Genomic DNA, 27,458 nt, shown 5'->3' with positions numbered 1-27,458 from the left:
TGAAGCAATTAAATACTGCAAATTCACCAGTGACCCTGACTCTTAGGAAATATTTTTTAATGATATTTTTGCTGTTGGATTTTTTCATTCCCTTTCAGATGGTCTTCTGCATGTTAAATCATTTTAACTGTTAATTACTTCGTAGCATGAGAAATCTGTCATTGATTTCCTTATGCCTTGTCTTATCTTCCTTGCTTGAACTACTAAAGTCCCCCAGTTGCAACACTATTTTGACTCCAGTGTTTGTATCATTTGCTACCTTCACGCAAATATATAAAGTGTTGCTAGAAACCAAAACTCAGTCTGGTGTACTTTCACAGCATCTCATATTCAGAGGATAAATGAAGCACCATGGAAATTAACCCTCCTTTTATTACAATGATTTATAAAGCACATGACCACTCAGGAGGAGGTCAGCAAGGATCAAGATGGAAAAAGATAGCCAGAGAACTTCTCCCTAGAGAGCTAAGAGGAACTGTATGTCAAAGCAAGGAAAATGAATATAACTTATGAAACAAGGGAGAAGTTCATGAAGTCGGGGGGGGGCGGGCATAGTTGACCTAGTTCAAAACAAAAGGAAGAGAAACATTGAGGGAGAGAGGGAGAGATTCATGATCCTACAAAGACTCAAGAAGAAAAAAATTTCCCATAGCTCTTGATATGAAAATATAACTGCTCCATAAATGATTTTGGATTGCTCTTTACGCTACTGTACATATATATGTTCATTCCCCAGAAATATTAGTTCTTCACACATGAAAACATACTGGTCCTCCCCAGCAACTCTGTGGCAAATTCATGACATATTTTTATATCAACTAGACACCTCCTCCCTGTACTGATTCCACCTGTTCTCATCAAGTTTTCTACAAAATTCTATAAATACCTTCTAATGAAACCAACCAAGAATTTCATATTCCCTTTTTTTTTTTTTTCTTACAGCCAGAGTCTTCCTGTTACTTCAGCGGCCGAATATTCTGTCAGGCACACGCAAGCTATTGACTGAATGAAGTCAGTTTTGCAGATTTTACTTTCAACACCAAAAACCAGCCTAATGTTTTCTTCATTTCAGGCTATTATGGTTAGAGGACGAGATTTTGGTCGTCTTGTAGGAATATAGTACTGAACTGATTTATGATCCAAATTACATTCAAGAAATACTCACATTAACAAATTCGTCAAGCAAGCATGAATACTGTGTGTTGTGTGTGTTCCATAGCCAGTCTGTGACACTTAACAGTCAAATCAGATAATTTACACAGAATGTCAGATTCTCTTAAGTTAAACAGTCTCCAAGCAAGTTCAGTACTGGCCATTGCTAAGTTAAGTTATCTACTGTTGTAACAGTAACAAGTTTTCTTTAACAGAAAAACAGATTTGTGTACCTGGCCTTCACAAACATTTGAATAAATTTTCATCCTTCCATGCAGGTACTCAACACATACTTTAAACTGTTATGAGTTTTAAACACGTTTCACAGTGTGCATGCACTTCAGTGAGTCCTACATTCATCAAAACATTCCCCATTTACTGCCCCCAAAGATGTGAAAAATGTGAATAATTAGCAGACAGAAGCTGCTAATTATTCTCAGAAAAGGCTAATAAAAATGTGCAACTGTCTGTCAATAAATCCCTCTCTATATCTGAACGGTGTAAAGACCGACAATAAAATCTTGCAACTATAGCTGGATAAACTGTAAAGTAAGGATACTGTCCCACTGCATACCATTAACATCTACACAGCTGCTTGAATTTCATTCATACCGTTAGCATACTGTACGGTAGGCCATACCTAGCAAAAGGGTAACCTGTGATTAGTAACATCCATTTTAATCCAAGTCTAGGCAAGACAAAGGCTGACACAGAGTCAGCAGATCTGAGAAAAGTAGAAAACTGTCATCATCTAAAACCAGGTTTAAATGGCAAACCACTCGGACATTTTGGGAATTACAGTTTGTGATTGTTACCATACAGTTCACTTTTCCAAGTTGAAAAGGAATCCAGTATCTCGCCACAATGAAACACTACAGATTATTGTTTTCTGGATAGAGACAAGTAAAGTAGTAGGAAGTCAAATATCTCTATCCTCTAAATGTTAAATTGGTAACTTAAGTATTTAGTTTCAGCAATAGTGGTATCTTCTTCTTTGCTTACTCTTTTGCTCCATGCAAAAGAGCCTTGCTATCAGCCTCAGTAAAATTGCTAAATCTGACCCTAAGGAGCCATATCCAGGATGGTAAACAACCTGTATTCTGCCTGCCGGCAGCCCCCTCAAAAATACAGAGAAGCAAGAGCTGCCAAGAACTGATACCTACTCGGGAAACACACAGGCATGCTGCTTTCCACCCTGAATCAACAGGTTCTGCCTCCCTTCCTACATTTAAGCAGACTCAATCTTCACACAGGACAGGGAAATTCCTGTGAGCCTCAAACTAAATATGGTCTTTCCAACACAGAAATCCAAGCACAGTTTCATGATACTCAGCAAACACACTCAAAACGCAACCCTGAACACAAATTATTTCTGGTAAGCAAGCTTATAATATCACAACATTAAATAAAAAAGTTCAAAAAAAAAGCCAGCCATATACCAAACAAAATCATCCACTGAAGGGCAGCCCAATAGGTTAAGGTTAAAGCCTAGAAAAATCTAGTATCCAGAAAGAGTTCAATGGTGCTGATAAACGAGAACAGTGGTAAAGTGTGCAAAACCACTAGTTGTCCTTCACAGCGCATCATGAAGATAGGGAAATATCACTGAATCTATCATTTGTGGAATCTCACAAGAATCAAATCCCTCGTTTTAGTATTATTAGATAATGCTCAACATTATTACCCTTGCAAGAGAAGATTAAAGTTCTAAGAAATCACATGACTGCACATAAGAATGCCCATACTCTGCTAACAAAGTCTCACCTAGTTCAGTAACTTGTCTCTCATCTGTTTCTGCTGAATAAGTGTGGAAAAACTTTCAGGTTACAGTAGATTTTCATTATTTAAACCATTCACTTCTTTCGCTACTTTACTAGACAAAGTAAAATGTAAATAGATGCTTGCAGACAGTTTTGTCAATACCTCAAAACAATTCAGTATGAATTGTCCCCCAAGCCTTTCAAAACTTCTGTTCAAATGCCAGATACAAACAGCTGTGAGCTGTAGCCTAGTCAACTTTGTATAACACAATTAACACTCTGTGCTTCTCACCTAACAAAAGCTTAGGAGTAATTTTGCAGAAAGACAGTTTCTACCATGGTACAGATTGAGTCAATTACTGTTCAATAGACACAGAATTTTAATTTATAAGATAGAGACTTGTTTATACACAGATGTTCAGGCAATGATTCAAGATTCCCTTGATATATACCTTTTCCACTACACTGCATGCTACTTTTCTCCAGTTTTAACATTATCTAGATTCTCTTGCCTCTTGACCATAAGGTTTTTTGCTCACAAGAAACTGACAGAAAAACAAATAAAAGGAAAGTAAAGTATAATTCAAGTTGGTTTCTACTAGCATGGCTTTGATTACGCTCCTCCAGCCTACAGCTTCCAGTGTGTCTAACAAAGTACTTCTTTAATGCCATTAAGTCAATTATTTCCATACCTAATTAGCTCAATAACCAGTTCACTATTTACCAGTTTAACTGCTCTCAGAACAAAATGACATATAATCAAGTTTTGATATCAAAGTTAATCATAGTCAAAGGCTTCAGCCACTTTTCATATTACATAGGAAAACGTGCCTTAAGAGTGGTAAAATCTGCTCAAAGCTGCAACTTTGTATAGAGCACATACAGAAATATATCCAATATATACTGGATATATTCAGTATGTAGCCAATAAAAAGCAAAAGTATGTATGAGATACACTTACCTAAATGTATGCACTGCATTAGATACATACCAGTAATATTTTCTGAAAGATTAATATTGCTTTGCAATAATTCTTAAGGCCCTAAGGCACCTAAATTTTTCTGTCCTTCAAAATAAAATCATTCTGCTCTTGAAAGTAAGAGTGTTCCTCAGACTGTTAAGTGAAAAGACTTTTGCAATAAATTACTTCAAATAAGAAGTGTTTGTCAGATCTTATATAAAACTTACGGAAAACGTTATCTTCTTGTAAAATTCACGTTCCCAGACATAACTAAGCTAATTGCGTCTACACTGTATTCTTCATTGCCGCCAATGTGAACTGAACAGTTTTTACTTAAAGAAAAGATGTATGCTGGTAAGACTTCAAAGATGATACTCTAGAAACTCTGGACTACAAAACCCCCATAAACAGGCTTAAAAGCAGTCAGCCTTCAGTCAGGTTTAATTCAAGAAATAATATCTGTTACCTTCAACGTTGCTGCCTTTTGAATTTCGTGAAGTATAGTTTCTACTAGTCAGCCATTAGTATTTAAATATGCAATTAAATCAGTAACTTGCTAAGAAGATTTTTTTTTTTCTGTGATTACTTTTTTCCTTTTTTTATATTATTAGCTAATCGTGTAAACTCTTATCTCTTCAGAGGGTCACCGCTCCCAGCATACCAGGGATGTAACTCAAGAGACTTCTGTTTTGTGGGTGAAAAGGGAAAAAGGCCATACTTCAGCAATTCTTTAATAAAAAATAATATTAAAATCCAGCTTTACAACTCCTCCTGTGTTCAAAATAAGTGGTTACAAATGCAATAAAGGTTTTAAAATTGGAACAGAGAAGCCTACTTCTTCCACTACTGAAAAAAACCATACTAGCTTACAAGCAACTGAAGTTATTTTCATTACATCTTATGTTTTACAATGAAACTCTAAGAAGGCAAAGCGGTATTGACCACCAAGTATATTCTTAAACAGGCTTCGATTCTAAGCCAGAGGATTTTTCTTCACCACGTAGCTACATACAAATTCTCATACAGCTTAATATAGTACATTCTTCACTGTGTATTAAAATGGCAGTTGTGCTATGTTGAATATGTAAGTTCAGTAGGACCTTTATATGATTAAGACTTTTTCGTTTAAAGTTAAAGAATAAAAGGCCAATTAATACAGTGGTCAAAAATTAAGTACGAAGAAAGCCTCCCAAGTTTGATAAATCAGTTTGAGAAATCAAACTTAATGCAGACATGCATACGTATGAGAAAGTGTGTTTAGAGGAAATTTCATTGTAGAAGATGCTAGATGCTGAAGTTAATTGCTCCCAGGGTAATATCTTAAATACTGCATTCTGAATGCCTTAAATAATTTTCTAATAAAAGTTTATAACCTGAATGCGGTAGATTCAGGAACATGCTATATAGGTGATACCTCAATCTTAGCTGAGCAGCCTGGTCATACAATGACTTTAATGTATAGTCACATAAGTTGATAGCAATTGCAAGTGAATGTAACCATCAGTTTGGCAGTCTCTTATATAGACAGGTTGCAGCTTTCATGTGCAACAAAAGTTAACAAAGCATGATCCATGATATCCAACATGCCGAACTGCCACTGCCTCAGCCAGCAAGTTTCTGATAAGTAGAAGACAATTAATTTTAAGAAATAGTACCCTGAATGATGGATATCGGCATGGGATTCTGACAGTCATAGTTCTAAAAGTAAGCATCTAAACCTTCAGAATCCCACTGGTATTATCAGAAAAGGATTTCTTTTTTTTTTTTAATTTATTTTTAAAATAAAAGGACAGCCATTCTAGTCACATATTAGGTATATGGACTTGCTTTTCACTTTCACTTGCCAATATCCCCAATCACTTAAAGAATTCCACCCCCCCATCCCCCGTTATTCCTAACAGTACTGACAAATACTCAAAAAATCCACCTTTGCAACTAGTTACAGAATTTTTTTTACATTGCCATTCCAAACCATGGCCATGATTTCTCAACACAGATATATGAAACTCTCAAACAGCAGCAACATGTTTGTGTGTAGAGGCAGATTTTAGAGGCAACAGGCCTGAGCCATGCAATTTATTCCCAGAAGACAAGAATAATGATGGTTGGTCAACCTTTCATTCTGAAACACAGAACAACTTTTACCTTTTGCTACCATATGCGAAATATATTCCATTTCAACATATGTGTCAGCACCATAGCTTTATTATTTGTTCACACATAGTACTTTTTACAGAACGTAAAAGTTGAGCATCCTATAATTAGGGTAGCAATAATAGGGCTTGTTTAACAAGATGCACTACAAAGTACATCTTATTTAATGTCAGTAACTTCACTTTATAAGCTAAACTGAATGTTTGTTAAGACTTTCCACTGGAAATCAAAGCGTATCTGATGGTATTTCAGAGACTAAAAGGTATTAAAATATTACAAACATAATACTTCAATTCTATACAGAATGTAAACGTAGCAAAATATCCTGATCACAAGACAGTTAAATTTTGCCACTCTAATCTTTTCCTCAAGCTTTGTGTAGGTACCAAGGATAATTTTTTAATTCCTTTTTAGCCTTACTATAAAAAAACCAAAACAAAACTGGAGAGTCCAAAGAAATGGAATTATCTATTTACTGTGGCAACTCTGCACCAGCCAAAGGTCAAGACTGGTACTAACCAAGAGCTTGTCTTTTGTGAAACCTCACCTAATTTCTGCTTGCAAGGAGAACAGTGATGCAGGAACAAGTAAGCTGTAGGTCAGGAACCACAGATCAGTTCAAACGATCTAATACGGAGCGAAGTGCAATAGATTTGAAGCTATTGCACTGGATGAAGGCACTGAGTTGTTCAAATTTAGAACTGCATAGCTGCCTGCCTTTCTCTTTGAAACAACCAATTCTAAGAAAAAAAATTCTGTGTTATCATAACAAGATGCTTCCTCACAATGACGCTCTGTCCTGACACACTGTTCTAGAAGAGACTCTTGACTAAAAGTAGGAAGAAATAGGAAAAAACAATGCAGTTGACCAAGACTGCCACAAGCCAGCAGCCTGATGCCATAAGGCTGCATACCCCTCTAAGTGAGATACTGGCAGTCAATGTGTTCAAGAGCACAGAGCTGACTCCCTATGGGTGCGTCAATGTCTGTTTTAAGGAATTCATGTAAGACGAGGGAGATAGCAAAACCCAACATTTTGCTTATCCATCATTGGGCAGTCTTCCCTTTCATTAAGTAGTATTCTTTGAATGGTACGAAAATTGCTAGCTTTCCTCATTACCTAATGAAAAGTACATTCAGACTAAGCAAAAAAATGCCTTGGTCTTAATAAAGTTACACATTCATTAACTTTTGATGAATGCTTGCAACCCCTCTCCCCTCCCCAATAATCTCCTTCAAGTACCTCCAGGCTCTAATCACAATATTCTCAGTAATTAAGGTTTTGATTTTAAATTTGTCTAAAGCTGCCTAGAGAGATGTTCTGATTACCAGCTGAGCCTCAGATACAAACAATTTGAGGATTTCCCTTGCTTTCTGGGGGAAATCTGTCAGCAAGTTTCAAGATTTGATGCTAGTTCAAGTGATTTGGCCATGTGACAAAGATATCCAATTCATGACTTCTGTTCATAGGCTCACACAGGAGAGTAAAATTTTCTACAAAGCTGTCCTGGTTTCAGCTGGGATAGAGTTAACTGTCTTCCTAGTAGCTGGTACAGTGCTATGTTTTGAGTTCAGTATGCGAAGAATGTTGATAACACTGATGTTTTCAGTTGTTGCTCAGTAGTGTTTAGGCTAAAGTCAAGGATTTTTCAGCTTCTGATGCCCAGCCAGCGAGAAAGCTGGAGGGGCACAAGAAGTTGGCCCAGGACACAGCCAGGGCACCTGACCCAAACTGGGCAACGGGGTATTCCATACCATGTGACGTCCCATCCAGTATAGGAACGGGGAAGTGGGGGCGGGGAATTGCCGCTCGGGGACTGGCTGGGTGTCGGTTGGGGGGTGGTGAGCAATTGCACTGCGCATCATTTGTACATTCCAATCCTTTCATTATTACTGTTGTCATTTTATTAGTGTTATCATTATCATTATTAGTTTCTTCTTTTCTGTTCTATTAAACCGTTCTTATCTCAACCCACGGGTTTTGCTTCTTTTCCCGATTTTCTCCCCCATCCCACTGGGTGGGGGGGAAGTGAGTGAGCGGCTGCGTGGTGTTTAGTTGCTGGCTGGGGTTAAACCACAACAAAAGCAAATCCAGATGGTTTATTTTTCAGCACATTGGTCTTTGTATTTTCTCTTGGATTCTGCAACCATTAGCAAGGTAGGAAGAGAAAACTAGATGGACTGTTTACTCTAGGAGATGGTATTTAGTACCATGTAGCTGTCACACTATGGATTGACACTGGTTTAGTAATTAATTCCTTCTCATATCCAATAACATTTCTTCTATAACTAGCACTGGGCAATCAGGTTTGCAGATATCAAATATACTTACGAAATATATGTACAAATTAACCTACATTTCTTATCTCCTCCAAATTTCAAAGCAATTCAGTCAGAAACTGGAAAAATCGTGAATACTCACTTTTCCAAATAACATTGACCCTAGATGAAAGGAAAGGGTGTTAAAAAAAAATTAGTGTAACCTAACCTTCCATGAGAGAATACTATTACTTCTGTATTTTACACTTGGAAGTACATCAGCATTTTGAAGTAGAACCTGCAAAAAGAGAAGCCCCTTGAGAAAATAAAAAAAAAAAAAAATGCAGTTATCATCAAAAGGCACTGACTGCCAAAGAAAGCACAGTGGTGGGAGGTCATGGGCACTAAACTTAACAGCTGTCTGGACATGGTCCTGGGCAGCCTGTTCTAGGCGACCCTGCTTGCGGAGGAGTGTTAGACAAGAGAACCTCCAGAGGTCCCTTCCAACCTCCACCATTCTGTGACTCTGTAATAGATATTTCACAAACTCCAAGACCTACGTGAATGTTGAACGGATAGGTCAGAACATGTCGTGGTGACCAACAAGATTGTAGAGAATGTGCTTATCCTAGCTGGCAGCTGAGAGTAACGAAGGACATGGTGCACGCACATGACACTGGCTGGTGGTGCTTAAGTGCCTGCCCTGCTGATAGCATAGAAACAGAACATCTTCGGTAGCTGGACCAACCTTCACTGGGACCTAATATAAAAAGCACTCAAAGAATGAAGGCTGTACAGCTCTAACAAAAATGCACTGTTAGTTACACACTGGAAAATGGCTGCCATACCTGATGTGGAATTCATTAGGCAACTTTGGTTTCTGTTTAGCCTAGTATGAACAAGAAGGACAGAGAAGAGATCGAGTGGCAGGGGGGAGGGATTATGACATGTAGGCCAAGGAACGCACAGCAATTTCCAGAAATCTGAAGTAATCTTTACTCTTCTAAGTGCTTTCTATGAAAGGGTCTGCAAATGAAACATTTACAGGGGAAGGGGCCTCTTCAGAAGAAAAATTGAGACCTCAGATGCAGCTTTTTTTTCTTTCTTTTTACACTATTGTAGCTGATTGCAAGTATCACTATTGCTAACACAACTAAGTGTGCTTTTCAACACAGCAAGGCCAATCTGTAAAACTTTCAAGGATGTATCAGACCATCATTGTTAATGACTATCTTAAATATACATATGTTCACTACTAACAGTGAGATGCTATTTGTGGACCATTAAGCTTGGGGCCTCAATCTATACTTATAAACCTTCTAAAGAACAGAGGCCTAAATGTTTTACCTTATGATATCTATGAACATAAATGAACCAGAACTAACATTTTTATTCAGAAAAAAGTTACATAACCTAACTCCTGATTAACTACACCAACGCAGAATTACCATTCCTTAAACAAGGAGGGAGCAGCAAGAAACTTAAAATCTGGCCATAAATTAATATAACAATTGCATTATTGATAAAAATACAATGTCTTTTAAAAACTATGTTTAAATAGGAAAAAACTGAATGAACTTTTAAGTACTCACTTTTTTCAAGGTATCAGGCTTCTCTTCAGAATTGGTGAGTTTGAGAATTCACTCGTTGCAAACTAAATTTTTGTATATTCCACATAGCGAAGTTTTACTTTGTTACACAAATAATCAGAAGTCTTAACATCTAATTCATCTACCAGCCAAAAAGTGGTAGCTTTCAAGAGTAGATCAAATAGTCTTCTCTCATAAAAACTAGGTGAAGTTTGCAAACTCTTAAAGGAAGGCAATATTTTTACTAAACCTCCTGCCCCAGGATATCTTTTTTTTTAAACAATATGATAGAATATGTAAAAATGTGACTACTATTAACAGTCACAAGCAAAGCTATGTGATTAAGATTGTTCGAATATTGGCAGCCATACACTTTCCTTCAAAATACAGCATCTACACCCACGCTATTTGGTATGTCGGGTGAAGCATGGTGAAATTTTAATACTCAGAATCTTCTACCACCCCCCAGTTGTAGGAAATCTGTATTTCATAATCCTATACAAAAATACCAACTCTACAAGTTCTATTTAACCATTTAGAGTCTAAAACCCCATAACAGTAGGACTTGTTTATATGTTAAATGTCCCCCCAGCCAAGAGGTAGAAGGAATTCAGGACATGAACTATAATGTTTTAAAAAGAGAAACCTTCATAAATCAAGCATTTAAGACAACATCGCCTTCTTACTTCTACAGAACCTAAACAACCAAAAACTCTCTAGGTTAGAATAGATCTTTGCTCAAAAGCTGGCAATGTAAACTTCCAAAATAGCTATAGGTAGAGTAAGAGAAATGGTGGTAACAGTATTACAGCAGATTATGAAAACAAGAGGCATCAAATGAAGTTTGAAAGGGACACAGTCATAAGCTCTGGGAGGTCTGAGATTTTTAACTGGGTAGACATTAGCTTTCTATTTTAATTGTTATCTGCTACATATGTATCGATAGAATGTGGCTGATCAGATAAGGAAAAGAAGGGATTTTCTAAAGAAAGAACCAAAAGAAATAATACTTATGGGAACAAAGAAGAAAAGCGTACTGTTAAGTGCACATTTCAAAACTGCAGTGGGGATGCTGGTGCAACTTCAGTAGTACTAACCAGAGGTGCAAGAAAATAGCTATAAAATAAACCTGCAAAAATAAATTACTTACAGGAGTTACCCCAAAACAACTTAACATTCAGGATGGCTCTATCCTGAAAAGTGTAGTTTCCCTATTTATATGGGCAGAGCACATATTATATAGGCCAGGGCAAGGAACAGCCCTAACTACATTGCAACTCCACCTGAACACAAAACAAATCCAGAAACACAGTGCTTCTTGGTTCACTCGGACAGAATTCACTGCCAGAAATACATTAAACATTTTTTCCAATCCACACTGCTTGCACAAATCACTACTTCGGTATTTCAATACAAGAAAGTTTTTAAGAACACCTTTAAGGTTAACAGCTCTTCCTTAGAAAAATACATTTAACTTCAATTTTTACCTTTACCTTGTGAAACGTGGCATGATTAGAAGTTATTACTGAAGAATACTTTATAATTGCTAGTTAGACTCTCAACAGCACCATTATGGAGCATGTGCATTTAACTTCTTTAGGATAGGTTGTGTTATTTACTAAGTTTGTAAAAAACACTAGAAAATGAAAAAGCATATAGTAAGAACACAACAAATCAGAGTAAGAGACACATGAGCTTACCCTCTGTTAGGAAATAAAACTATGCATCTGAAACTACGCTACCTTTCAAGAGCTTACCTTCTTTTTGTCCCTCATTGAGCCCTTCCCTCGGACCATTATCTTGCATCCTGTTTCTGCCTCAAGCTGTTTAGCTGTTAGTCCTCTGGGCCCAAGGATTCTTCCAACAAAGTTAAACTGGGGAGGGAATAAAAAAAAAATTATTTCTATAAAAGCAAGTAAACAAAATTAATTTAAAATTTAACATGATGTATTTCTGTCTCTAAAGCATCATCAAGTGTTTATCACTTTAGAACTCTAAATACCTGAAGTTAAAGAATGAGGTAAGTACTGTTTTCATACATTTGATACCTTTGTGACCCCTGCTTTGGGGGATACAGGTTTTAGATGAAAACAGGTTTTTAAGTTTAACATCTGGTAGTCTAGGGCAGTGGCAGTCCTAATTTCCTCCTCATTAAATCATATGAGATCTTACGGAAATGACAAACCACCCTCCCTCATCACTAACATGACCAGACATGCTCATTAGTGGGTAGGCCAACAACATGCATCCCATCACAGAAACACAGGCATTATGGCTACATAACGAGACACACACACACACAGCTTCCATGTGGTGGGACTGATGGGGTGCCAGGTGTAGGTCCCATCCCATAACAGCACAGGGCCTTCAGGAAAGGACCCCAGACCCACTATTCATGTGCTCCCTGCCTACAGCTAAGGAGCCTGCAGAAAACATTCTTTTTCACCCTTCCGCGCTGTTTTGGTGGGCTCGATCTGGACAGCATGCTGCTGGCCAGCCACCCACACCTACAGAAACTCTTCTTTGTCTACCTGTGCCATAGCACTTCCTTCAGGAAAAAAACTGCGGCTTGTTATGTATTCACTTTAGGTTTCATGGGCAACATGCCTGGAAAACATTGTATTTACCATATATATATAAAAAAAACGTGTGTGTGTATGTATATGTGTATATACAGACACATGACAAAAAACACATGTCATTTTTTATAAGTTGTATCCTTTACTCAGTTGTGCATACAAATAGAGCAAGTATTTCATGTTTAGTTGACTAACTTCAATATCAGCAGTCAACACCCTGCCTACACTTAATACAGTAATACCGCCATTTAGCTATACATAACATTTCCTAGTTATTTTCCAGGGTTTTTTCCCTGTCATTATTTTCAATCACACATTCTGGAAATTATGACATAATAAAAAAAGCGCTAAACAAAGGTAGCATTAAGAACATATAGCAGTACACTGTGACAACTACAGTGCAAAGATGAAGCACCAGGTTCTAAGGATACATACATAAACCTAGGCATTTCAGACTGAAGATTAAATTCAAAGAAGATATTAAGAGAACAGAAACTCTGCAGTAAGGACAGAAGTCTGGATATTTTAGATCATGGTAAACAAAACTATTCAATGGAATTGTGAAGAAGTTGTTGGCTTTTATTTCCTCAGCTAATTAAAATTGGTTTTGAGTACTACAGTTCAACATATTTAAAATCTTTATAAAACTGCAAAGACCAGAAATCATTTAGAAGTCAGCAGAAATCATGAACACAAGCAAATTAAAGTTCTTCAACAAAAATAATCGTGTTTCACAATGGCTAAACTGTTCATAGGGAAGATACACTCCCAAAACTATTTAGTATTTCAAGCTCAAAAAACAAAGACATATTATGAAGTCTGAATCAACTGTCAGGGGGAAAAAATAAAGATTCAAGGTACTTGTGAACACATACACAAACTGTGAATCATAGGAAATTAAGGAAGACTCACTAAGACTGGATAAAGCAATGAACAAGCTACAAGTGATAAAAGTTCAGCCTTGAAATATTATCAAAATCCTGCATTTGTTACACATTTCATGCTTAATACCAAAATCATGCCACTATCTTACATAAACAGCATCTTACTTGCTTTTCTCCGCAACCACATTTCCTGCACACTAAATCTTCAGATATCTATCCCCTTCCACTGGTAAAGCTAAAATAATATTGCAAACGTGACTTTAAACCACTCTTCTAACCAACACATAAGGTGACTAGCATTACATTCTCTATCTCCCAGGAAAAACAGCAGTCTCCAATATTTTATTAACTTGGATCATGATTAAAAGAATAATCAAATTTTAAGGTAAGATGATTTGCATACAAAATTTAAATAGAACAATTTATGTTACTAAGAAAAGAAGCAGGAATTTGTATTACTCTCAAGCTTGCAACCTTATTCATGTTGTCTGACCACTATTTAGAACTGTGGCTTCTAGTTGAGAAATCGCTGACTTAAACGGCAACACATTCTGTTAAATGTTAAGCCAGTTTCTCTTCCAGCTACTCCCAGAATATTCTCCTTATAGAGAGCCTTCACAAATTGTTCCAAGGTAGCTCAAGCCCCTGTCTTTTCTTTGCAGACTGTATGCATTAGCACCTTGAACCTTTTTTGGATAGATATTCTTTCTAAAACCCTGACTGTTCTTGTTACCTCTCCTGGGCCCTCCAATTTGTTCATTTCTTAAAGCAGGATGCCTGGACAAGGCAATACTTCAGCTGAGACCTCAACAAAGTTAAGTTACTCAGAACAATTCTATCTTACAAACCATAATCCTATTAACACATCCCAGCTTCTCTTTCCCTCTCCAAAAAATTCAGTTCCTATGTTTGGTTCAACATTCACTGACCCCAGATACTCTTCTCCATTACCTCTGCCTTGCCAGTTTTCCTGTTTTCTATTCATATGCAACTTTTATGCCCCCCTACAACAACATATTGCTCTACATTTGCATAATGAATTCCACATTGTTGACTTCAAGCACACTAATTTCAAGACAGTTTTGAATTTTAATTCCATCTTTAAAAGCATTTGGTATGACTTAATTGTTTTCTAAGCATACTTTCTATCCCACCAACCAAGTTATTTTTGAATGTGTTAGAGATCCAAGCTGAAGGAAAACGCTGCAGGACCCCACCTGAGGTGCAGTCTTAATTAAGTCATCAGTAATAAATTATCATAGTTTAAGCTAACTATTACTTTAACAAATGATCCCCAAGCTTCTGTACCGATGGATCACTGTCAGCGTTCAGTTCCTCAGACTACCGTCTCAAAGTCCTAGCTGAGAATTCCATAGGAAAAAAACAATTCTGACTGTCTTGTGAAGGGACTAGGTAGAGAGAGTAGTGACCAGCAGACCACAACTCAGGAACAGAGTGTAGACTAAGCCTTCTAGCTGGACAGTCTCAAAAGTTTTACCAGAATCCAGTTGTATCAGGAGCTACTGCTTCTTTTACTTGCCAGCCCAGCTAGATTATCAAGCAGAATTATCAGAACCAGATACATCTGACAAATTCAAAAGACCATTTTAATCACATTTAACTCAAGAGTTCTTTGTCTCATACTCTCACCCAATCGCACTCTTCATCACCTTGTGTCTTCCTACAAACAACACACCTGTGTTCAGGAATACTGTTCGTTCTAACATTTGTACAGAACCAAAGCTAGGAATATTTCCCTGTAATTTCTTACAGCTTTTCTCACTCTGCACTTGTCTGATCCTCTAGGATTCACCTTACCCCTTGTGAATTGCTAGAAAATAAACAGCAGCGGTTCACAAATCAGTTTGACCAATTTAAGACTGCATTACTTTGAACGTACCCAACCTCACACGTGTCAGAATTAGCAAATATGTTAAAAATTAGCAGAAGTGACCCACGCTAAGATTAACTGCTTCTACATCAACGATACAGAAAAAGCAATAAAATACTTCATTTTCCTTTATCAAGTTAGTCTCTCCTTCCCCAAAATTAATGTATCTCTGTACTGAATATATTTTTGTACATCTAACATTTTCACTTGCGGTATTTCACAATTATTTTACTGTTGGGGGTTTTTTTTGTTTTTGTTTTTTTTTTTAGAAAAGCTGAACTAAGTTTTATTTTTGTATTCTGAAATCTTCCTATACAAACTCGAAATAAGAACTCAAGAAACAACCTCCAGAAGAATGTGTTTGTGATGTGCATAAACACAAAAGCATCCTATGCACCACCTAGAATCCTTTACATTTTAGGAACAATGAAGGGACCCAGGAAGTATACAAAACTAACAATATTCATAAAAAGCCAAGAATTAGAGTATCTAGTGGAGCTCAGGTGCTGAACTGTTTTGCTGAAATTCCAACCAGTTACACCATGTCACTCTCCCTCTCTGCCTGTTTCTCTGCATCATCACTCCCGTTCCCTTAGTTTGCTAACCTTACAAGCTTGAAGTTTCCAGCACGCACAAAATACACACACCAGCAAGATCCTTTAGTAAGACATTTGTTGCCTTTCTTTGAGAAGATGCCCAAAATACACACTCTTAAGAAAAGACAGCATATGCTGGGGGACTCTGTACGTGAGGATCTTTGTTACTGAAGGTATTTAAGCAGACACAAACGTATTGGGAAAAAAGTTGCTCTAAATCCTAATGTTTGCATCTACTCTGGGATATTAATGATTACTCTGTAGCAACTGACTCTCCCAAGAGCTGACAAAATTTCTACCTGGTGTCCTACCTAACAAGCCCACTGCATCACAAATTCCCTGATAAAACAGCTTGTATTCCCTATGCACAGAACAACTGTTTCCCAAGCAGAGCAGGTGCTTTTATAGTCCTGTACCTCACCAGCCCCTACACCCAGAACAAAAGTAGTAAAGGAAAATATGAATGATCTATGCTAAAGACTCAAAGCTGCTAATTAGTATAAGGTTGCAAAGAAGCATGTCTGATTTTTATAGTGTATGGGAAATGCAGTGTTTAAGAAACCTCCCATGCAAGTTAAAATCTGAGGAACTTGAGGGAGTCCAGTAATAATAAATTACATACTATTGTTGTGCCTTTTGTATTTTGTGTTTTCCTTTGAAACCTGAAAGTAAGATATAGCAAGATCTAATTTATCTGATAAAAAAAAAAATTCTTTCCTTTATTACTGGAGAATAATTTGAAAATCTGATTTGATTAGAATATCCAAATCTAGCAAAACAGAACAAAAGCACATGCATTTGGTTAAACAATTATTTTGCTCAATTAAAAACTAATTTATTCTACCATCTTATTAGCAAATGTTCCAATGATTTACTATACATTAAATTTGCAGAGCTAGTTACTTATCACTGGAAAAAAGCCCAAACAAGCTATTCTTAAAGTCTATTTCAACTTAAGTAAATCAAGAAAAGGCTTAGAAGGTCCTCAGATACAATGCATATGTGAGCACAAACATTTTTTACACAGCGTAAACATTATTTTAAGGAAAATCTCAGGAAAACCTCAGTAGTTTCTCATTATACCAAAACCATGCTTCGTGTTGACTTTAACTAAGAATACTTTAAGACATAATAATAAATACTTAAATCCAGCAAAAATTCTGAACACACACAAAAAAGCCCTTTCTTTACCAATGATCCACAGCAAATGCTTTGCAATATGTCTGCATTTCTAATAATATGGCATTTGGCCTCACCTTCGGGTCTCCAACTTAGAAAAATCACATAAATCCTGTGAATTCCTTAAAAAAAACCCACTGTAGTTAATACAACTGAGTACTTGTAACTATAAATAACCACTTTTGATTATGTTGTTTAATTCTTAACTGTCTGTAGAAATCAGCTTCAGTATAGTTATGCCATACATGAAAACTTGTTCTCCATTTTGAGACTACCTTTACATATCATGAATTCCTCTTTTTTTAAACTGTAACAGGACACAAAAACTTCAGACTTCTGCATCAGTTAGAAAGCAGCTTAGCCCTTCCCTTATTCATACTTTTTTCCAATTACAGTATTTTATTTTACAGCTCAGTTTAAGTGTTAGCCATAACTCTAACAGCTGTAAGTGGATTTTCATGAACACAGAAAACTGTACCTTATATTCATCCTTCCCATACCCAGATCAGCTTTCAGACTATATATTAATACATTAAACAAACTAAAGCATCCCAAAAATGTGGTTCAAAATGTCCTGGTGTTTTAGTTTGCTTTTTAAAGACATGGAGAGCAGCATTTCCTGTTCACTTCATTTTCATATGCTTTTCCCCACCAAATAAAAAGCAGCTGAAGACCAAGGCTCTGCATGGTTCAATGGTTAAAATATGTCAAGGTTAAGAAGCAACTGAAAACTGGATGTTATAATGGAGAACATCTGGTAATTTTATCTTAAGCAGCAATGCTAACAGTCAGTTTAGCCATTTTGGGGGGGAACCTTCCGTGTCTTCAGATCACAATAGTCCTATTCCAAGACCATTTGGGAGATGACTTAATCTGACAGAGTTACAGGCTAAAGTGCTAACTGTGGAAATGAAGTAATGAAGAGACACAAAGGAACTGCAGCAAGAAGAGAAAGGCATTCAAAAAAAAGCGTTATAAATGTGTATGAGACTCACAATGTTGTTTGTTAAATGTGACTATTCTTTGTGAGCAAGATTAACATTACTCCTAAGTATTAATAAATTTCTTAAAGTTACCATTAAATTTGACTACTTATTTTCATGCATGGTTTTGATGAAGTACTTAATGCATCTAATTGAAACATATTTGTATGCAAACTGAAATTGGAAATACTACCATAGAAGATAAAAAAATAGCACTACACTGACAAAACATGTCATAAATACTCAGATGATGAGGCTCTGAACCCAACAAAAGCTTTCACTGACCCACCAAAATTAGCAAATTTGGGGTTTGGCTTTTTTTGTCATTTTCTTTTTAAAGGAACATTGTTTTAAGATGCTGGTAATACAGTTGTTTTTCCATAAAATACTTCTGCATTGATCAGAAAAAGCTTGAATTGCTTTAAGCTGAGTTTTAGATAATCATAAAAAACATTCGATTAGATTTTTTGAAAGCCCGTAACTTGAAAAAAAGAATAAAACCACTTGAAGTACTGGAAAACAAAATACAGCATATTAAACCTTAAGAAGGTAAGATCATATACTTTCAGTTAGGTAGTTTAGTGTTTAATAAAGAAAACAAAACTTGTAGCATAACATATACAGGTAGCTTTGATACTACTTTCTCAGAAATTTAATCTGAAACATTTTATAGGAGAATAGAACTAACTTAAATAGGCAATATATCCTATCTTACACTGAATATGCTTTCCAGCAGTAACATTTTCCAATATTTATTCAATTAATGTATCATGACCAAATACCCGTTTTCACAATGATAACTTTGTCACAAAGTTGGCTTTTTTTTTCACAAGAGCAGCTGTAGTGATGTATATTTATATACATATATATACACACACACAAACACACACAGACATACTTTTAAGAGAACTAACATGTACACGGAAATGATTTCTTCTCCTTACTCAAAATGACTGTGAATAAATTTGCCACCAATGGTAAGCTAAGAGCAGGAATTGATTAAAGACATAGCCTTTCAATTCACATTTACAGCTCCCCCCATTTTTTCAGTCAAAACATTTTCTTGAAATACTTCGAACTATTACCGCTATCTCAGTACAGAAGACGGTACTACTAGATTTTTGATAGGTGGTGATTAAGGAAAGAGAAAATCTCTTTTCCCATGAATAGAAAACCTCAAATGTATTTCATGCCTTATTATTTCCGGTGATTCAACACCACACTCATCACAACAAAAAACAGCTACACAGCTTTTGCTGAAGAAAAGCAGTAATAAGAACTACTACCAAATAAAAACAAGTGCATCATATACACAGCTTACTCAGTGACCATACCATCGATTAACTGAAAACAAGGAACGAAAAGTTTACATACAGAGCCACTTGTACAGATTTAAGAAATCAAATGGAAAAAGTATAATGTTTCAGGAATAAAACAATTTTGAAATTGCAAAATTTTTCACTGACTGCATTAGCATGCATTTTGAAGATTAAATACGCTCCAGTGGAATTTGGCAAGTGTTTTGCATAGTTAAAAACAGTCTGATGAGATTTTACAGGGAGAGGAGGCTGACAAAGCAGATGGTATTAACATTGTCAATACAGTGAACACGGACAGTAGTAACCACATATAGAAATTAATTTTTACATATAAACTAACATTAGGTAGTTGTTAAGACCACTTGTGACAACAGTGAAGTTGTTTTCTTCCACAAACACCTACTGATAATAAGAGAGGCTACAGACAACAAAGCATGAGAAACATTCCCTCCATCCTGCAGCATGTTTTCCAAGCAAAATAACCAAGTAAATGCAAAAGTACCTATGTAGTGAATACCAGCATGACACGTATAATCTGCTTATGTCAAATATATCCACTTATATTTGCTGGGTGTATCTCACATACGCCATTCTAATACTATAATCAAAGCTAAATGAGAACTATTGAAGCATTTAAGCAATGAAGTAGTAAATTAGAAATGCTGTGCTGTAAGAAATTTACACATATAAGTTATCATCAAATCTCTTCTTCATCACTTAAACACAAAAATAAAACTATTAAGGTACTGGAGAACAAAATACAGAATATCAACCCTCAGAAAGTCAGGATCTTTCGTATTTGTGATTAGGTAATTTTGTGGTGGATAAGCAAAACCAAAACCTCTAGCACACCATTTGAAATACCTTTGGTGTTACTTCAAGTGTGAGAAATTTAATCCCTGACATTTAATAAAAGGGTCATTACAGCTAAAAATATCTGAAGTATGTCAAATTCTCTAAAATTTCAGTTGTCACAAAGAATACAGCAAAATCTTTATCACTGGTGAAAGAAGGAGATAATGAAAGTATTTTTCTTTTTCTTAGTTTAGTAAATGGTCAATCATAATTTTCAGTGCATATGTAATTCACTAAGACTGGTTCCATCTTTATTTAGTTCAGTGTATACTTTTTTTAACACAGATCATGGTCTTTTTTTTTGGGGGGGGGGGGGGGGTGTCCTATTTCACTTACCATAATCACTTCTCAACATCAAAGCCAGAGAATAACCCATATTGTTACAGACAAGAACTGACAATTATTGTGGGAGTAAGACAAGCTTAGTCTAGTTCAAAAACTTCTGTAAGTAAAATATTTACTAACGCAAAAATAAAGGATATGAACATAGTTGTAATATATTACTAAAACATATATTTTTGCAGCAGGAGAACAAAGTTAACATTCACTGGTTTGAAGTCTGGGATACATTATACAAAAGTATCAGCATCCACAGGAATATGAAAACAACGCATTAGTGCAGAGGTTTTGCTTATTAGGCATCTCAGAGGTTACAATGAAAAACTCAGCTAGTAACAAAGAGTAAATGAGCTCTCTCCATACGAATACCTACATCTACTACTCTTTCCCAAATCTACATTTAACCTAGGTATTACATAATGCAGTTATTGCAGCAGTAATTTTGTTAACGTTTTAAGTTCCTTTAAATTAGATTATTTTTTAATTTTTTTAAGCACAACTTCTTAAGTCAACTGCAACAGCATAGTTCCAGAAAGGAGAAAGATCTCCAGAAAGTTTTTCAAGCTCACTAGTGAGCACTATTTGGGGCAGGGGAGAATGGCTTAAATCTCAGTTCTAAGCACTGGTGTATTTATGGGCATGGCATACATGAGTCAGTCCTCCTCCATGCTGTTTAACCTCTAAATCACCCCATCCAGAAAGCTAGTAAAATGGCATCAGGACAATTCAGACACTGAATAGTTAACATTACGTTCAGAATTAAAATCTCTTGAATGAACATGCACACCCTGCAAGCCAGCTGGCTGACCAAAACTGAGCATAATATTTAGCATTTGTTGGCCAGTTAGTAAACAGACCTTGCCTATATAGAGACAGCACACAGTCTTTTAATATGAAATGTTGATACAGATTTATCTAAGTTTTCCAGTAAAGCTTTAATAAGACAGTACAGAATCCATGATGAACAGTAACACCTCCTTCTCCCTGTGAGATTAAGAACTGCAGCCTTCCCTCTTGGGCATCAGCAATACATGCTTTCATGATTTCTGGGATGGATTACCATAATAAACAGTTTGGCCTACCTTAAGAACTGCTCATTTATTACTGTTTCTTACTAATTAAGTTCTCTGAGTAACATTAAAACAGGGAGTAGAATAAGTAAGGACTTTTAAGAATTTTTAATACTAAAAATCAGGATTTGGGGGGATTAGATTTTTATTTTTCACTTAAAAAAGGCAAATCTATTAGTTACAAGAATTGTAAGTATTACATTTTCCAAAGGGTAACCCTGAGCCCTACTCAACTATAAAGTTCTCTTTCCTAGTGCCTACGTTCCAGCAACATTACATTATTTAAAAAATTAAAAACTGCTTCAAATTGTGTTCTGGAATATGTCAAACAGCACACCAGGTAATTTCAGATAGAAAACTGATGTTGTTTTAATTGAGTGATAAATTTTAATAAATATATTGCTTGCTACAATAAAAACTAAATTGTTTTTATGGAGCAGTACTGTACAGTTAAAGCCCCAAGACAGCACAGCAACGTTAAAGAACATAACCATCTTAAAATAAAAATATCAATTTATTCCATTTAGAGATGCCACAATTCTGCAAGGTTAGTTTTATTGCTAGAGTTCACTTGCCAATTACCAGATTATTTACCTTCATTTAACTGAGCAGAATATCAGCCACTGGTGATCATTCAAAAAGCTCAGAATCTTTTTCTGATCACTGCAGATGTAAACTAGACAAACCAGATTATCCATGTGATGTCAATAAAATACAGTTTTTACTCAGCAGACCGCATCCTAATGCTTAAAATGCCCCTTTAAAAAAAAGGCAAAAAATAAAAATGCATTTAAAAGTATAGCTGGGATTTAGAATGAATTACCAAATCCTTTAAATCCACATTATTCACCTCTAATAACCTCTGTGCTGAAGGCTTTGAGAGCTTGTTTAACTGACAAACAGCTTTACAAACCCCATGTAAATACAATGGATCAGATTTATAAAAAAGGAAGGAAAAAAAAAAGTATCAGGCTAGCTTTCCAGGTCATTTTAATAATGGTAATAGAGCTTTCTGTATTAAAGAAAAAAAGAAATTCCTGACCACAAATTAAAAAAAAAAAACCACCAAAAAAACCCAAAAAAACCCCCCCAAAAACAACACACAAACCAACCAAAACCACACACACTGAAGTATACAACTTTTTTCTCCTAATTCTTAACTTGCATTTTGTAAGAGAACCTGAGTAAATTATCAAGTTTTCAGATTAAATACTTGGTGCTTCTTTCAGATGTTCAATTTTTTTAATAAAATGTTATCATGGTAGCTAGAAATTTATCTAAATAACACTTAATTTTTAGTACAGAATTTCTAACACACATGACAGAAGAACCTCAGCAGTAGCTAAACCTAGTTAACTGAATGCATTACAAGTAGTCAGAGAAGCTAACATACAGTTTCCTTTGTTATCTGTTTGAACTAGGTATCTGCCAGAATTCGTTCTCAACATGCAGCCATAAGAATTCAGGATGCAGTAATTCCTGTACATCCAAAAATCAAAATCTTCAAAATATATTCCTCTTGTTATCTAGTGTACCAACATAATTCTCATCCACACAACCACAAAATATAACACAATCTTCCCATAAAATCTACTTTCAGCTCCTCTGGGCAGAAGATTCCACCTGATTTTTTCAACACAATATGTATATGTGTTGTCAAAGGCAGAAAAGATGCAAAAAAAAATTTTTATATGTTAACACAAAGAAAGTATCTTTAATCTCAAGGGCACTGTTTTGCCAGATTAGCTGCTAATGAGCTAACATCATTTGTTCACAAATTCTTTTGCTAATTTGAAGGTCATTCTATCTAAGAGCACACCAAAAACCTAAATATCCTAACCTACTACATTTGAAAAATTACCACTTCTAACCAATGCTCAATTCAGTTTTCTAAAAATTAACCCAAGACATAAACATTTATGCCAAGACATTTACCATTTAGTTTAAAATTAAGTGATTACTAAGGAGTTTTACTGTTCTAGACTGTTCTAGGATTGTTTAAGGATTTTGTTTTCTTTTTCATTTTTCTGTAGCGAAATTACACTTCCATCATATAATTTCAGCATTAGATAATACAACCTTCAGATGGAAGCTAGAAAGCAATCCAAACAAACCAAAAGGGAGATTTACATTTTTTTGTGAAAATGAATGATATACTGCCACCATAAAGACCTTATATTACATTGTCAAAGAGTCAAGAAACTTTAAAACACTGCAGAACTTGCATTGCTTAAGTTGCTTTAAATAGAAGCAGCGGAAGTCAGATAAATGGACTACAAAGTTCGAGAGAATTAATTTAAGAATAACTCTTAAATTACTGACCTCTAACACAAAACTATAAAAGCTGGGTGCTTCTGTTTTTTACTGTACAGAACTGAATAATCACTTGGAAAAAAGCTAATATTAAAGACAATCAGCACTTGCATTAGATAGGTAAAAAGGAATAAAGGCAAGTTTATTAAATTACCTACAATTTTGCTGATATTTATTCTGATATTTTTGTATCATGTATCACATAGGTAATATTTGCATTGACCTAAAAAACTTACAGAATTCAAAACAGAGATCCACAAAGGGCTGCTGTGCTAATTCAAAAGGTAACAGCACTTCATAAACGGTATCATGTAATAAATGCAAGAGAAGATTTTCAACTGACTAGATATATATATAGCTCCACAGCCATAAATCTCTCTATACAGAGATATAAAAAAAAAGTAAATCTGACTGAACACAATACATCAAATTCCCTGAGCAAAGAAGCTCAAATCTCTCTAATCTCTTTTACTCAAGGCCTGAAAACCATATCCGGTGCATCATCGTGCTACATATAGTCCACCTGAACTTCCATGTACCTATTTTAGTACTCTGTAGAAAAGCTAAACACATACTAAGACAATAATTTAATGCAAGACCATCTCAAATTGATAGAAAACCACTCTGATAGGACTATCGCAACAAGGAGAAGCAGCTCCTATCATGGGAAAAAAACAGCTCTTAACATTAAGATAAATGAGACTCATCTATCATTGTTGCAGTCTTCTAAAAGCTGCCACTAAGCTCCTGCGCTACACCTCCCTTCTACAAACACTCCAACAAACTTTAAGGAAGGGGAAATACCAGCTCCTCCTAAGAGGAGGAGATCTGGAATTTCCTGATCTCTTCCAACCGTGTCAGATTCTGTTGCTGCACATTTAAGAAAAAAAAAAAGTTATGCCTGTCCACATTTAAGAACAAAAAAATGGCAAAGTCCTTTCCACTAAAGGCTTTCGGCTGGAGAACAGTTTCACTCTCTGTAGCCCAGAGCTTCTTTCAGGGCAAGGCTGGGCCCACTCCTTCTCACCTGTTGAACCCAGTGGAGGACTGACTGCCTCTAGGGTGTCCCACCAACACAGACACTTACTGCAGATACGACAGAAGGGACAGAAAGGCTTGTTTGTTACTTATTTACCTTTTGAGGAGACGTAAATGAGGTTTTGCTCTTCACTTCTCTTTGGGTCAACTGACAGCTACAGGCCAGGAGAAACAATCAAGTTTGGGTTCAAGAACTAAACAAGTTCTTGAGAAGAAACAGTACAAACCTCAATCAACAACAAGCAACAAACAATATCAAGCAGGATTAATCTTCCAACTAAGGTGCTGGACTCAATTCAAGCTTACATTCTAACAGCCTTGACTGCGTGTAAAAGAACTAGGTGTAGTTATGAGTTACATATCAAATATGAAGCTTTTAAGCAGTTAAACACCGATTTTTCCAAGCATTAACTTTTATTTTGAAAATGCATCAAATATAAAAATCGCATTTAAATCACATGATACTTTTCTACATCTCTAATAAAAGGGGGATGAAGATACACAAAGTTTATACCTTTCGAGAGCATTCATGTTTTCATCCATAACAAAAATAAACATTTTATTCTAAATTAAGTATTAAACTGCAAGATACTTAATCCAGTATCAAACTGTTTCCAAAGAGTCCCATTAAGGAGTAAGAAAACATCAAAAGAATGTTACTGTTAAATTGCTTGAATCAAACAAACTGCTTGAATCAAAACTAAGTTAATTTTTAAAGTAACTTTCTTTGGACAGCAAAGGAAGTACCAATTTCTTTTTGCCCTGAACGAGCCACGGAAAACCGCAAAGTTTTAGACTAGTTTTATAAAACTGTTTCTATAAAATTAAGAATTTTACGTTACTAATAAAAGCACTTTATCAAAGTTTGTCCTTCCAAACTCTTTAACCTTCCCTGTCATTAGGGCTGACTGATAAGCCACCAGCTGTTTTTTTCTTCCTCGTGCTACAATGCATTCTCTTCCTTTTTAAGGCTAGTACACCCAAGCAACAAACAGCAGGACTTAAGCCAGCTGCTAGAATGTCACAAACCTATATATTTAGCTCCCATCTCATTTATTGCCATCCCTCGGTGTCAACCATTTAATTGTCCCTTTTGCTCCCGTCTACTGACATTCCTCACTGAGCTGACAACACTGCGGGCTGGATCAGCAGCCAGGAGGTAAAAGAACACACAACAACAAAGCAGAGACCTTATCAGTTATCAAAGACAAAAGCCAGGCCTTGTCAAACATACTCAAGGTGAAAAACATTTTGGGTTCCCCCCACTCGCTCCCTAATTTCTGATCTCGTTTTCACCATTCATAAATTGTGTAGCTGTTTATATAAATAATACTTTAGACCTTTAGTGAAACAGCAACTTGTTCTTTTAGCATGTTTAATTAGCATTATTGTATCTTCACCTAATAAGACAAAAATCCTCCTGTTTGTACTGTATTAATTGCACTATTTGCTTCACTTCTGCTTCCTCGATGCTTTTCATACATACTAATATAAACTGTGCATTAAAGTCACATTTACTTTCCATTTAAGATTGTTTTAAACATTAACCCTTTTCCTCATGCCACAAGTTTAAAGAAAATCTTAATAGGGTCGTTTCAATTCCATTTCAAGTTAACTATAAAATAATATCCCTCAAAATGAATTTTATGCTACATGTTCTGTTCATGTAAAAACACTAATCTAATTACTGTCATATTTTGGAAATAATTGGATTTTAAATTGCTTAGAATTATCAACATAAGTGAGAAAGCTGTAAAGATAGACAAATTAACAATTTCATGGTTTTAAAATAGGAATCTCTGTTATCATTAGAGGCCCATTTGCAATGATTTAAAGGCCCACAGTACAGTTTGGTAGTTCCCTCCTTTAAGTGGTCATAAAAACCTTTAAACAGTAATTGAAAGATTGTTAACAGAAACTCTTTCAGGAAATCAGATCCCATGAACAATCTAATAGTAGGCATGTTTAAGTGAGATAGTGAATAATCTGTTTCATCCCATCCACTAAGATGAGGTTTTTCAGAACAGTGACAAGACACCAGTTTCAATAACACCAGGAGATGAGTAAAAATTGTTCAATTCCATGCTCTACTTGGGAATCGTGACACATTTATCTAGAGAATTAACAAGTTGTGCTGTGTGTAAATCGGTCTCCAAAAACCTAATTGTAGGTTCCAGCAGTGCCCTCTAAGCTTCACGGTTTACATCATTAAACTCATATTCCAATAACAATGGATCCTCAGGATATATAGTCCAACAACTAATTTCCATAATAATACCTTTTAATTAGATGTGACTACATGTGACATTACCCAAGGCACTTAAAGTTGGCAATTTTGCTGTAGACTACTTCCAATTCTCAGTAATTAGAAGTGAGAAAGAATGTTTAAATTGGAGCACCATTGCAGATAGTGATACTGTTGTTACAAATACTTTGCAGAAACGGAGATTCTTGTATTTACGGGACACCATTCCCTTTTTTAAAATTATCAGAGAAATGCAGTCACTTTTCCTCCCCCAAACAGGAACAGCTGACCA

At 35.7% G+C, this 27,458-nt stretch overlaps 1 protein-coding gene across 9 annotated transcripts in view; it reads right to left on the bottom strand.

The window, feature by feature from the left end:
• QKI (QKI, KH domain containing RNA binding) overlaps positions 1 to 27,458 on the bottom strand; it is a 165,593-nt gene that overhangs the window by 88,987 nt on the left and 49,148 nt on the right. For all 9 annotated transcript variants that reach the window (XR_008234804.1, XM_052784863.1, XM_052784864.1 and 6 more), the window contains exon 3: positions 11,633 to 11,749. Coding sequence is in view for 8 of the 9 variants with exons in the window: in XM_052784863.1 (XP_052640823.1) it covers positions 11,633 to 11,749 (117 nt within the window). In the remaining variant the exon portion in view is untranslated. The remainder of the gene's footprint in view (positions 1 to 11,632; positions 11,750 to 27,458) is intronic.

The sequence above is a fragment of the Harpia harpyja genome, chromosome 4 (genome assembly GCF_026419915.1).
Source record: "Harpia harpyja isolate bHarHar1 chromosome 4, bHarHar1 primary haplotype, whole genome shotgun sequence".
Taxonomy (NCBI): Eukaryota; Metazoa; Chordata; class Aves; order Accipitriformes; family Accipitridae; genus Harpia; species Harpia harpyja.
This window is presented reverse-complemented; position numbering and strand designations above follow the sequence as displayed.